General features: G+C 32.5%; 1 protein-coding gene and 1 long non-coding RNA gene across 2 annotated transcripts; both read right to left on the bottom strand.

Moving 5' to 3' along the window:
* On the bottom strand, nt 1104-3044 carry LOC108660927. Its single transcript, XR_001926642.1, has 3 exons — nt 2913-3044; nt 2163-2235; nt 1104-1291 (listed from the first exon to the last, which is right to left on the bottom strand). It is a non-coding gene; the product is annotated as an uncharacterized LOC108660927 (long non-coding RNA).
* Nucleotides 10427-12798, bottom strand: LOC18609393 (equilibrative nucleotide transporter 1). The gene is made up of 2 exons (XM_007044482.2): nt 12171-12798; nt 10427-11418 (listed from the first exon to the last, which is right to left on the bottom strand). Exons 1-2 carry the CDS (start codon nt 12709-12711, stop codon nt 10688-10690), a joined length of 1272 nt encoding a protein of 423 aa, XP_007044544.2. The 5' UTR covers nt 12712-12798; the 3' UTR covers nt 10427-10687.

Consider the following 13309-nt stretch of genomic DNA (forward strand, 5'->3'; position numbering starts at 1 on the left):
TTCTAGGAACCATCTCACTTTAGCCTTCTGGTGCCAGTTTCTTTCTTCTACCATAAAGAGCTTCCATAATTCCCCTTTCAACTTTATGATTTGGTCTCTCAAATTCTGATTGGACATATCCAGCTGTAGTTCAATTTCAAGGTCATGAATTATTTGTTCAATGGTTCGAATCTTCCTATCACCGACCCTATAAGTTAATGCCTACCATTCTTTAATTTTACTTTTAATTCCTTTAAGTCTGTGCCAGATTCCTACCCCCTTGAGACATAGATGTTGTGTATTCTCCCAAGCTTAGAGAACATATTATGGAAGCTCATTTCATCAAGTCAATGGTTGAAAAATCGAAACAGCTTAGGTCCCTATTTTTTATCATCCACAACTAGAAGAACCAGGTTATAGTCAGATATTGACCTACGGAGACATTCTTGTTAAAAGCTTGGACAAATTTCCAAAATCTTTAGAGCCATGAGAAATCTATCAAAGCAACTAAATGAAGCTTCCTCTCTATTATTGCTCCACATGAATTTTCCCCCACTTATAAGAAGATCAATCAAACTCACATCTTCTATAAAATTGACAAACTGATTTATAGCAGCATCATTGAGAGTGGTACCAATTTTCTCCTCTGGACACTTTACCACGTTAAAATCACCTCTGACCAGCCAAGGCACATCAAATTCATTCAATTTTGTCATGACCCGATACTTTCTTCAAGCCCGTGACAACCGTCACGATGTCCCGATAGACAAACCTTACTCGAAATGTCAATTGAAACCTCGCAAGGCTCTAGCATCAGTTTTTCGCCTCCCCTGTGAGCAACAATTACTAAATATCATGTTTTAAAGGAATATAGACAATTTTCAAATGAAAGACAATCAAAAAGTAATTTTTACAGCACGAGGGTATTTTGGTCATTTTTACCTGAAAAATTCAAAACCTGCTAAAAATATAGTATATGAATGAAAAAATATACATTTCGTATCTAAAAATAAATTAGGTATCTAAATCATCTTTTTAAAGTGAATTTATAACTAATAGAACTAAATAAAAATATTGGATAAAATATTTCATTTTTATATAAAATTCTACGTAACCAATTACTGTAGCGTAATAACAAAATAAATTTATATACATAATAGCACACAGTGCCAAGGTAAACACAAATATTTTACAATGACATGTGAGCCCCAAAATAACAAAAATAAACACGACTGTAAACCCACGATTTCTAAGGATACGAATCCAAAAGCAAACTCTCGACAAAATTGGCGATCTACAAACTGCCCTGAGCCTGAAATGGGTGAAAGAATGGGGTGAGTTTTTATAAACCCAGTGAGTAAGCAAAGTTCATCTATAACATCTAAAGTTGAGTAAATGGAGACAATTAAAACATCTCTTCATAATATGATTCATAACATTAAAACTAATTTCAACCATATAAAACAATTACATTTCATCAAAAATAATCAACAAGGCTTATGACTCTCTTAAAACTTGGCTCGTGCCAAAACTCGTACTCTGTAACACCTTGCGCAAGGCATCCAACCGAGTCCGCTAAGGCTGTTAAATTAACATATACACAAAAAACATGTTTTTACGTTTAAAAACATAGTCGTTCCTTGGCGTTGGCTGAGTTTCATCCTCACGTGGTGGTTCGGCGTGAAGTGAACTCTAAACTACCTTAGGAGATACCTTCCGCGTCTTTCATATTAAGGTAAAATATAATGGGGTTTACCGTGCCCCTCTATTAGGCTAGTCCACAGAAACCCGCCCACTGCAGTAAGCTAATCACTTACCCCACCAAATCAATAAAATTTCAGTAGCATGACATGGCTAATATGATATTACCCAGCCTGTCAAGGTAAAACAAAATAATTCATATATTCCACACAAACACAAATCCAGTCATTCATGTCATCACATTGTCATAAGACATCAATTCAAGCCATATGTCAAAACATATATATAACACAAGTATATAGTCTCCACTTACTCAATTTCCAAAACCAGGATTCAATTTCAAACCAAATTATGAATCTCATTTCATTTAACCAACACTTCAGTTATAAAACATAATAGTTTACAATTTAAATTTATTATTCTTTAAAATCATAAAAATAAGTATAAACTACTTTAGACAGTTAAGATGATTGTCTGTTTACTCATAATAACGGGAGTACTCCTACTCTTGGTCCTCGGGTACGATATCCTTACCCTTACTAGAGGGCTCACCACCTATACATAATACATAACAAGTAATTCAATATATTTGTGCCAAACTGTTATAAAACTATTTCAAGCTCTTTATGAATGTATGAAATTGAATGAGAAGTCGAATAATCACTTAAAAATGGTGTTCTACGTGGATTCAATTGTTGTTGGACTGAAATGGTATTCGACCTAACTCTCACTATACACTGTTTAATTAGCCAAAACATCCAATTCAACTCCAAATAGATTCATTGCACTTTCGGTACTCCAATAAGTCTGTATACCTCATTAGAAATCAATTCTAAGTCCATTTACTATAATTTTCTCATTATCGTTCAAGGCGTTTACTAAAAGAACTATACTTTTCGATAACCGTTTTCGATATTCGACATCACGAATCATCAAATACGAGCTAGATAACATGAAATATAACAAAATTCATCTTCAAAATATTCCTTATAGAATTTGGCCAATTAGGGTTTGATGAAGAACATGTTATTTTCTTACTAGTTTTTCATACCGAATATCACAAAACACTAAAAATACCTAGATAACATGAGATCTAGCAAAACCCATCCTCAAAACCTTCCCCCCTTGATTCGGCCAGCATGCTTCTATCATGAAAACTTGAGTTTCAACCATAGAAAATGAAAAAGAAAACATGGGTAAGGTAGATCTTAAGCTAAATCGCGAAATCTTACCTCTGATCGCTTCGTTTTTCGAAAATCCAATGAATTTCACTTGAATTTTTCCTCCTTAGGGTTTTTCTATTCTTTCCCCCTTTGTTCTTTGGCTTGAACAGCAATGAGAGAGTGAATGGGAGAGTTTATGTTGAGTTTATAAAGGAAATTATAAAATAATAAAAACTTGACACATGGCAACATATAATTGGTTCACATTTAAAACTTAACTAATAAGGCTTTTCCTTTCCACCACATATAATCTCATAATTATCCAAAGTATAAAATGATAATAGGTGAAATTCATGGGCTTGACAAGTGTCATGGTGGTGTAAATTTTTAAAAATTCCAATTACGTCCTCGTAAACACGTGAAATTACCGTTTTGCCCTTATACTCAGAAATTGAAATTTTTCACTTCTCAAATTCAAATTATGTTCCAACTAGTCCAACTTGGTCAAAAATCTCTTCCAACATTCCAATTTTTCCCTCGGGTGGCAAAATGACCATTTTGCCCTTACGTTATAAAAATTCCCGATTAGACTCCAAATCAATCCTCAAACCCCAAATCACCATATTAAGACATTCTAAGGTTCAATAACTCTCAAATACATCCTAAAATCTCTATTTGGACTAGTTCGAGGTTTTAATCAACTTAATTATACCACTAGGTACGATACCGACTTTTAATAATTTTTCGAGGATCCAAGTGTGTAGACATGCTATCAAGTACATGAATGACATGGCAAGTATATCATAGAGTTGGGCTTGACAAGTTTGATAACCAAATCCCCCCAAAGTGCCAACCTATCTTCATCATTATTTGAGGCATAAATGTTGCTGAGCCCCAATTTCAAGTCACTACCGTTAATCTTCCCAACAATCAAAATATATCTTTTATCAATATACTGACTTTCAATAGTGAAGAAACACTACAAAAAAAATAACTTTTTTCATTGAAAAATTTCATCGAATTTCTGACAGATTTTCGATGGATGTTTATTTTACTTGTACAAATGGATTTTCGACGAAATTTTTCAACGGGATAATTTTCGTTCCAAAACCATTGAAACTAGTTTTGGTGCAAAAAAATTAATCTCGCCAAATGTTCCAATGAAATTTTCGATGAATTTTCAACGAAAATTAAATTTCCATTGGAAATAGTTTTGGCTATAAAAATTAATCCCGCCAAATTTTCCAACGGAATTTTTTACGGAAAGTTTTAGGAGCCGAACTTTCCAATGGAATATTCTGTTGGACAATTCTGTCGGTATTACTATTTTTTTTATTTTTAATTCTAAATATATTAATAATTATTTTAAAATTTATTAATCATTTATATTAAGAAAATTAAATTTATACATAGTGAGTTTGGTGGCTTTAAATATTTAAATATGTTTTCCTTTAGTTATTATTTTTTATATATTTTGAAAACTTATAATAGAATCATAAATATTATATAATAGTTCCAAATTCAGTAATGTTATTTACAAAATATTTATAAAAATAACATAATAAACATTTTAATTTTATAAAAAGAGATTATAAAATCTAATATATAATTAAACAAAAACTAATAATACTTTAGGGTCTAATACTATAGTTAATATAAATTAAGAATACTATTATATATAGTAACCTTATTAATATATAATATATTTAAAATATATTAGTTTATTATATGTATATAAATTAGAATCATAGTAATATAATATATTAACATTTTATATATATACATATTAATATGTTATAATTATTAGACCTATATATATAATAATAATATTTTGTAATAAATAATATTATGTAAATATATATTACTGTATAATTATTTATGTATTAGTTAAGTGTAATATACATATATCTAATACATAAGTAAGCATTAATATAACTTATAATAAATTTTGTTTATATGATTACACTTAATAATTTTACAATAAAGTTATTACCTTAGTTTTTATAACGTATATATTGTTTACAATTAGTTATTAATTATACAAATTTTGTAATTATACATAACATTATAACATTATGCTTTACACTGATCATATATTCATATTGGGTAATTCTAATACTACTTTGAATATGTCATCATTTGCGATTAGTTTCATATTATAATTTTAATAATTGAAATCATGGGTATTTATAAATATATAACTATATATGTAAGCTATACAAAAATAATAATACTTGATATACTCATATTAGTTAATATAAATATTAAAAAGAATGATAGTAAACTAATTAATTAATAATATACTTAAAATATATTAATTAGTTTGTTATATCTATATATACAAATCATAATCATAGCAATTTAAATTTAACTATATATATTTATAAACCTATATTAATACGAAATTACAGGTTATATATATTTTAAATGATATAACTGTTAATATTAATATTAATATGATAGCAAATATCCTAGGTATTAATATGTTATAATTATTATAGTTATATATAGTAATGTTTAGGGTTAAACTTATAATATACATATATTTAATTTATACATAAGCATTACTTAACTTATAATAAACTTCAAGTTATATAACTACAGTTAATGATTAATTTTTTTAATTATCACCTTAATTTTGTTGTGTGTGATGAAAAATTAAGTATGCCTTTATCAACTCTACCACCCATTCAACATTTTTAAGAGTTTGCTTATACTCTAAGACTATACTTAGCTAGATAACTGATTCACTTGAGCAAAATTAAACATTACAAAATATATTGCTAAAGCCAGGGAGATCCCCAAATCCCAAATCCTTAATTTTTAGACAGATCCCCCTCTCATTTGAAACCCATTGGAAGCCTTTGACCCTTACCACCCTTTCCATGCTGAATGACGGCTGAAGCTCCTTCGCAGGCTGAAGCTTGCTTTGCATTACTACTGTGCTGATTGAAGCTTCTATCCAAACTCTCCATCTGCAATTTTGATCTTAAGGTCCAAAGCTTAAAGTCTTTTTCTGGTTCTATTTGCTTGAGCCTTTCCATGTCCTGTCTTATCTCCTTGTTGCCGTGTTCCTATTGAGTTTCTGTTGTTCCAACTGCTTTCACTTTTTCATTGGCTTTTTTGTTATGTTTTCTACTTTGGTTCTTTGTTTTTAAGATGTTGATTTGGAGGACTTTGGTTGTTTTGCTTCTTGTTTCTGCTACTTCTCGGCTTTACTGCTACTGTCTTGGTTTTTTTTTCTCTACTGCGTTGATGCTCTGTTGATGTTGAGCTGCCATTGGTTGATTGATCTCTTTCATCTTTAAAAGGCCCTGTTTTGGCTTTCTTTTTATAGTGCTTTCTTTCACTGTGTTATGTTTTCTATAACTTTGTTTCGGGGTCTTTATTTTATTTTCTCTCTTTTATTTTTTTTTATTGTTCGGGGGTCTTCCCTTATTTTGTATTGATTCCCAGGAAAGAATTTCTCTCCTAGTTGATTAATGAATCATTATCTTTGTTGGAATATTAGATAGCATATTAGAAAGCATATTTGGAATATTTAAAGCGTTACTTACTTTTCTTCCTTTTTGTTAGGTCAAGTAGTCCAATAATCTTCGAGATTTACTTTTTCTTTGATCTATATCTGTCTTATATCAAAATATAGTTCAAGATATGTCAAATTTTTGTCATAATGTTATTACTATAGTATGAAAATTGAATCTTTAGTTTGTAAATTTTTTACAATATTTCATACTCATTCTCGATTTCAAATTTTATATATATAATTTTTGTGTAAAACTTGTCAATTAGTCAAAGCCTTATTTATCCTGGCATTGATTAAAGCATCCAGAAACTTTCAACTTAATAGAGGATAAAACTTATATATATATAGGAATGACTGACAATGATTCTTTATTCACAAAAAATTGTCAATTGCCTTAATTTTCTTTTCCCAAACTGCATGACGCTACTTGCTTTATTCACTTGAAATTGCATAATTTTCTTGCAAACTTGTCAAAAATGACAACATATACTAAAATTTGATATTAAACCATAACAAATTTTCTTATTATATGCCTTCAACTAACAACTATATATGCTTAACTTCTAGTTTTAAATTGTTCATAGATGTGATCCAAATTTCACAATCAACTCATAATAGTTCAGTTTGAAATAATCAAGTTAAAAATGATTACCCTTTAGCAAATCATCATAGTATTAAATTAATTAATTAATTGTGATTATGTATAAGAGTTGAAAACTCTTTTTGTGGTGGTTTAAATTGAGTTCAAAAGGGAGAATAATATTAAGCAGGACTGTGACATTGTCACACCCAGCTTTTGCTTGCTTTTGCTTCAGGGGAATTGGAAGGATCAATCCATCTCTTCTTTGAAGCTAAAAATTTTATTGTTGGATTAAGAAAACGACTTGCTAAGATTAAAAAATTTAGTCAGCTTGCGTGTTGGCGCTGCAGCACCTAAGCTTCTGCCTTGGGAGCTTGCTGGTTGACTGGGACAGCGCTGGGAGCCTGGCGCTGCAGCGCTGTGCTTGCTGTTTCGATGCTTTGTTCCTTCAAGTTGCCTAGTGCAGAACTGCTGCGATCAGGCTAATTCTAACATGATTTGGACCATGTTCTGATCAGAAATAGGCGAAGTAATAGACATAAAAGTTGTAACCCTTTCTCTTAGCTTTGCAATGGTCCAAGAATCACATTGATTGGATTTCTGTAACTTGAGTTATGTCTGAAATACCACAGCATATTTGGTAAAGTCTGCACCTAACCAACTTGTACAATTCCTTGCCACTTGACCCTTTCTCTTTTGAGGACCTTAAAAATATAGGAACTAAATCAGTCATCACTAAAAATAGGTATTTTTACCATACAAATGAACTAAAATAACTTGAAGTAAACTAGCTCAATTATGAGTTAAATAATTAAAGAAAAATAAAGAAAACTACTTATAATTTTGCCTAAACTCAAAGACTTAGCCATTTTATCATTCAAAATATGATAAGATAATTTTATATAATAGAGTTATCAGCTATTTTCTGTTATAACAAGTTATTAAAGTGATATGGTTGGTGCTTTTCCATCATTCTGCATAGTGTTTGACAAACTTATAAAGGTGCTTTAAAATGGTTGGTAAAAGGATAAAAAATATTAAGAAAAATAATGTAACAGTGCTAAAATTACCTAGACTTAGTCATGCTTTGGTTCTGATCGACTAAGAGACATGCTTTTAAAAGAGAGGACACAAGCAAAGAAAGAAATCAACACAAAAAATATCATGGACTGCAAAGGCATGTCAAGGCAATGGATCACAAATGAAGTTTAGGATGCCCTTGTCAATGCAGCATGGGGTACAGAAGAATAGAAAAACAATCGGAACAAGTAAGGAGGAATTGTTTAACTCTAAAAGAAGGATGCATTACAAAGCACACTAGTGGTTTAGTTCCATTCCTTATTCATGCAAAAAGGATGGTATGAATTAATATTTATTTGTTATGCTTTACATACAACTACTTCCCATATTCTAATATGCTTTACATGTTATGTAAAATATATGCATTATGATTGAGTATAGTTGTAAATGAATGCAGGCAAATGAGATGAATCGAGATGTTAGCTTTGTGAAAGTATTCAACAACACCTATAGACGTTTAAGGGGATCATGATCATTTCATAGACAATAAGTCTAAAACTATTAGTGTACGTAAAAAATTGATTGATGTTTACTCTAAAGTTAATAATAAAATTATATACTATATCAAAATTTAGCTCTATTTCAACAAATTTATGTATATTTCTAACTGAAATTCCGTTTGAAATTTTTCAATGAAGTTCTGACGAAAAGTATTTCCAACAATACTTTCGGAGACGAAATTTTCAACAAAAAATTTCGTCAAAAATCCATCAGAAAAAAGCATTTACAACGAAAACTTGATTATTTCTTAAAAAAATTCCGTAAAAAAAAGTCTGTTATTTTGTAATAAAACTATCATCCCAACATAACAATAAACCACCAGCTATGCCAATTGGATAAGAAACTAACCATTTAACTCTTCTGTTCCCCAACCAGCTATCTAGAATATCTCTGGATATTTTGTTTTAACTTGATAATTGGTGGCTAAAGTTTAGGTTGATGCTAATCCACCTCATAAGATTTGCAAAAAGTAGTTTAAAATGTCTTGAACAAAACTCTCGAATCAATTATCCATGCATCCTACAATATTATCATTTATATTAATAAGGTGTTCAAGGTATTATTATTACTATCAATTTTAAATTTTAAATTTAAGTTGAGTAAAAATTAGAAATGAAAGTCATAATGTAATTTATGTAATGTAATAACAGTTGCAATTTCATAGTTCATTACCAACATGTAGATTTAAAAAAAATGATAAAATAAACAGGTAGAAATTATATTTTAGGTCAAATATAAAATTATAAGCATTTAAATTATAAAAAAATACAAACTTACACATAAAAATGTTATTATAACAAGAAATAAAAATAAAATATATGAGATTAATTTAATTTTTCTTCATATGAATTTAAGTGTCAAATTACGAATTAAAGAGTATATATGTAGTCAACAGATTAAAGTGCCTGAAAAAACTTATTAAAGAGGAGGAATAGCTAGATTTATTGAAAGGATGATATCATATAAAAATTTTTGTAAAAGAAATTCAAATATATTAAACTTGTATATTTATACATAAGAATAATTCTAAAAATTAATATTATCAGATTATAAAGTAAAAATTATAATCTTATCTAAAATATAATATTTTTTATATTATAATATTATTTTTACAATAATCAAATGTTTTATAATCATATTTCCAGCTATCACGTCATGAGACATCAAACGTCCCAATATTAATGTAAAGAAAGTGGGTTTTGTCGAACAGTGTCGGAGAAGGGCAGTTTTGGAGTTGGGACCTGGGTTCCGGTCCTCCCGTCGGTCGTGGATATGCCGGTAAATCCACTGAGCTTTATTAGTTTTTAACTATTTCTTTTATATATGAAAAGACTGTTGAATTGGTTGGTGGTACATTTGTAGCAGGAGGCGCCTGTCGCCTGGCATGTATCATTACAATAGTAATGTTCACATGTAAGTATGTGTTTTTTACTATAAACGTTGGAGTTTGCTGGATCTGGAGATGATCTGATAACATCAGCAGAATAACTTGTGGTTTTTTTAGTACCAGCGCTTTCCTCATGCTTAAGGACTTGAAGCTGAAGTTTGATTTCCCATACCAAACTGGACGCCATCCATAGAGAGACAAATCCATACTTTAAATGGCCGGAGTCACTGACCAATGCTTCAAATTGTCCGTAAGTTTATTCCTTTCTATCATCATTGTTTTCCTCTTTTTTCAAAAGCAAAAAAAAAAAAAAAAGTAATATATGGGTCTTATTACACGCGTTCAACACCTGCAATAGTTTATTCCAGGTTATACCCACCACTTTGTCTTTTGTATTTGTTGTTCAACATAAAAATCACCTTTAAAGAAAGAATCACAGAATTAAACTGCATTATTTATACGGCCCAGGGCATTATAATTTGCATAGACTCTACATTTCCAGAACAATATTTGCTCTACTCATCATAGAATTGAAACTGGATAACAACCAATTATTTCATTTGTTACAATTTCTGATAAGATACAGGATATAGACGATTTGCACACTATAGGTACAGCCCTACAGGATTCACCGTACAATCTGAAGAAACAATGCTACTAAAAGTGACGTTTACACAGCTTTACAGAGGTGAAAAACATCACTAAGACAATCCATGCCAATCACCTGTTTTTGGGATCTGGCTTAATATAAGAATGACAATGCTTGAATATCAGATCACCCAGAACCAAGCTATGACTGATCCTGATGCCAGACCAATAACTAGAAACAATACAATAACAATGCCAGCAGTCTCTGCATGCTGTATCTGAACAGATTTGGGAGCCAAGATCATTAACACACTTGTCAAGTAGCCATTAGTAAGCCCCAGAAGGCAAGTCAGTATTGAGACAGGAATCTCAGTCCGGAAGAATTGAGGACCATGCAAGCAACCTATGAAGAGGGGAAAGAAAAGTAACCTCACAACACATGCAGCAATTGCAACCTTTGTATTTTCAAGGAGATAAACTGCAGTCAATGATTTCCCAACAAGGTCAAACACATTGTAGCCCGTAATAAGGAGGACTGGATACCAGTCCCTGAGAATCAATGAGTGCACGTCCTCTGTGATATATCCTGGAAATATAGACAAAGTCACAACGTATATGAGGATAATCCCGAATCCATACCACTTGACTGTCCCTACTATATTCCACAAGGCTGCTCTCCAAACAGGGCCGGTCAGGGGACCTTTCTCCTCTTTCTCCTCCTTAACAGCCTCCATTTTCAACTCCTTGTAGTACTTCATAATCGGAAGTCTGTGTGCCACATTGTACAAGACAATGCATATGACCATAACCACAATACTAGTAGAAAAGTAAAGATTGGCACTTTTTCTCAGGCCATCAGCATCTTGCGGAAAAACAGCTTTGGTCAGGATCCGTAGCACTGAAACAAGTACACCTGTAGCCAACAATTTTGGAAATTAAAATTGCACCTGGTGCTATAATTTTCAACTCGGGTTAGGCAAGAAAAAGCGCACAATTCTGCACATAATCGGACTTTATAAAAATCAGCAAAGAATTTTGAAACCATGAATATTCGAATGAAACTATAGAGCACATGGGTATTATTAGTAATCACTAGTGGATAAGAGTTTACTTTCAATATACCTTACGGAAAGCATAGCTATAGACTGTAGGGAAGAGAGAAAAGTGTTCCAAGTAGCTCAAGATTCAGGATTCACAGGGTTAAAAGAATTGGCCCACCGATGCCCTTGAAACGTGAAAGATGCTTAGTCTTTCAAGCCTTTTACAGCAAACGTTTCTTCAAAACAACTATAAATACTGTAAAGCTATAGCCTATGGTTAACTCAAATCAATTGTTGAGTTTCTATAGTTAAGCTAAGCAGCTCAATTTCTGAGCCTGTAAGTGCACAATGTCCTTGAAAATTGAGTAAATGACAGCAGAATCAGTTTAATGTAAACTCAGCTTAAAAGAAAAGATTACTTATACTATCTCGCTTTTTTTATCTCTACAAGAGCAATTGCTCCGTCCCTTAAACTTACTTTTTAACTATGCATCAACTCTAAGGCCAAGGCCTTGCAGTGATTAACGGTAACCACGCAACTCTCAACTTGCAAGCTTTCATTTCTACAATAAAATTAATGAACGCCCACATCTACAATTACTCCAACAAAAAAAGAATTAATTACCAGAACCGGCGGTTCCTGCAACAATAGCCTGCATGTAGCGTTCAGGCAATTCACCAGCCGCCCCAATGAGCCCACCTTGAACAAGCGCATCCGCTACACCCGCCAAACCGACAACCACAACCGTAACGTAAAATCCGTCATACAACCCGACCCGACCCCTTATATAAACAGCATCCATAACGGGCACAACGAGCAGGGAAACCACGAACAGGCCCAACCCGACGTTGATTCGCACGTAAGCTTCACTCTTGTGAGCATAAAACACAATGATCAAGAGGCAGCCGAGGCCGATCAACATGTAAACGACGGCGAAGACACGGTCGACAGAGGCTTCCGGATAAAGGTAGGAAAAATAGTCAACGGCGGTGATGAAGGCGTTCCATGGGAGGAGGAATCCGACGCCTAATGTGAAGTAGATGATATAGGCCAAGTGGAATTTGTCTTCTGGCTTTGCGGGTTTCAGAGGGGAGCGGACGAGGGGCGCGGATTCGGAGTCGGGTTCGAGTCCTCCGTCGGTTGCGGGAACGCCGGAGAAAACCATTTGCGATATTTCTTTGTTTCTTTTTCGGGAGAGAGGTTGGTTTGGTCTTTTGGTTGGTGTAGTTGTTTGAGATTTTCTTGGGATGGGATATGCGATGTCGTTTTGTTGCAATAGTTGATCTACTAGACTCGTTAATAAATTACTACATTTTTACAACATGTGCACTGTTTCTAAATTATTTTTTTATTGCAAAATACTTGGAAAAAAGGAAACTGGCCCCCACATATCATGTGTAGCAGTGTAGGCCACTACACATGAGCAAATGTGATTTATGTGATCCTTGTCATCAACGTGCTTTGCTTAATGCTGATGAATGTTGCGAAAGCAACATTACCCTCGTGGAGGGGAATAGTTTATATCCTATGGGGTGTGGCACAAGTGAGGTGGAGCCCCTCTGTAAAACCAGAAATTTGGTAATTCAAAGATGGATTAGGGCCTTAGGGCTTGGTCTCAACATTGGAATTTGATCACCCACTTGAGTTGAAGCTTAATCAATAGGTGAAAACTGCCAGCTCTATAGGGTGTGGACTTACTTCCAAGGCCGCATGTAGGACACGTGCATGACATGAATGTTGATTTGGAAGAATAAGATACAGAA

Source organism: Theobroma cacao, chromosome 2 (assembly GCF_000208745.1).
Source record: "Theobroma cacao cultivar B97-61/B2 chromosome 2, Criollo_cocoa_genome_V2, whole genome shotgun sequence".
Classification (NCBI taxonomy): Eukaryota; Viridiplantae; Streptophyta; class Magnoliopsida; order Malvales; family Malvaceae; genus Theobroma; species Theobroma cacao.

What these genes read in the sequence shown, in the direction of transcription:
- LOC18609393 (XM_007044482.2), bottom strand. Translation starts at nt 12,711, where the DNA reads ATGGTTTTCTCCGGCGTTCCCGCAACCGACGGAGGACTCGAACCCGAC. An exon ending in TGCAGGAACCGCCGGTTCTG is followed by an intron (nt 11,419 to 12,170) that starts GTAATTAATTCT and finishes TGTTGGCTACAG; the next exon opens with GTGTACTTGTTTCAGTGCTA.